The sequence below is a fragment of the Malurus melanocephalus genome, unplaced genomic scaffold, assembly GCF_030028575.1.
Source record: "Malurus melanocephalus ecotype Western Australia unplaced genomic scaffold, MMel_1.1 scaffold_3367, whole genome shotgun sequence".
In the NCBI taxonomy this organism is placed as follows: domain Eukaryota; kingdom Metazoa; phylum Chordata; class Aves; order Passeriformes; family Maluridae; genus Malurus; species Malurus melanocephalus.
This window is the reverse complement of record NW_026626599.1, coordinates 1-1,029: the sequence shown is the minus strand read 5'-3', so window position 1 is coordinate 1,029 and position 1,029 is coordinate 1. Positions and strand designations below refer to the sequence as shown.

General features: G+C 41.3%; 1 protein-coding gene across 1 annotated transcript in view; it reads left to right on the top strand.

The window, feature by feature from the left end:
- Positions 1–686, top strand: part of BSCL2 (BSCL2 lipid droplet biogenesis associated, seipin) — a 5,408-nt gene extending 4,722 nt beyond the window's left edge. The window contains exons 2-3 of the mRNA XM_057389068.1: positions 46–189; positions 466–686. Of these exons, the coding sequence (XP_057245051.1) occupies positions 46–189; positions 466–681 (360 nt within the window). The 3' untranslated portion in view covers positions 682–686. The remainder of the gene's footprint in view (positions 1–45; positions 190–465) is intronic.
- The last annotated feature ends 343 nt before the right edge of the window (positions 687–1,029 follow it).

The window sequence follows — 1,029 nt, the reverse complement described above, 5'->3', positions numbered from 1 at the left end:
GGATTTATGGGATCTATAGGGCAGCCCCATATCTTTTCCCCACAGATTCTCCTGTATGGCCAGATTTATAGGATTTCTCTGGAATTGGAGCTCCCGGAGTCCGGGGTCAATCGGGATCTCGGGATGTTCATGGTGGGGCTGACGTGTTACGGGAACGGGGGGAAAACGTTGGCGACAGCAGCGAGATCGGTACGGGATTTATGGGATTTGGGGTGAATTTATGGGATTTGGGGTGGATTTATGGGATTTGGGGTGGATTTATGGGGTTTGGGGATATTTTTGGGGATATTTTTGGGGATATTTTGGGATATTTTTGGGGTGATTTTGGGGATATTTTTTTGATATTTTGGGGATATTTTTGGGGTGTTTTTTGGGATATTTTTGGGGTGATTTTGTGGATATTTCTGGGACATCTTGAGGGTATTTTTGGGATATTTTTGGGGTGAATTCCATGTTTTTTTCCAGGCCATGCTGCACTATCGTTCCCGTCTCCTCCGGGCTCTCCACACCGTGGCCTTCGCGGGGCTTTTCCTGAGCGGCTTCGCCGAGCAGAGCCAGACCCTGGAGGTGGAGCTGATGGGAAGATACAGAGAGGATCCCGTGGGTTTTTTGGGGAAAAAAATGGGATTTATGGGGGTAAAAATGGGATTTATGGAAAAAAAAAGGGATTTATTGGGATAAAAATGGGATTTATGGGGATTTATGGAGAAAAATGGGATAAAAATGGGATAAAAATGAGATTTATGGGGGTAAAAATGGGATAAAATGGGAAAAAATGGGATAAAATGGGATTTATGGGGGTAAAAATAGGATAAAAATGGGATTTATTAGGAAAAAATGGGATAAAAATGGGATAAAATGGGAAAAAATGGGATAAAATGGGATAAAAACGGAATTTATTGGGATAAAAATGGGATTTATTGGGCTAAAAATGGGATAAAATGGGATTTATGGGGATAAAAATGGGATAAAATGGGATTTATGGGGAAAAAAATGGGATAAAATGAGATTTATTGGGATAAAAATGGG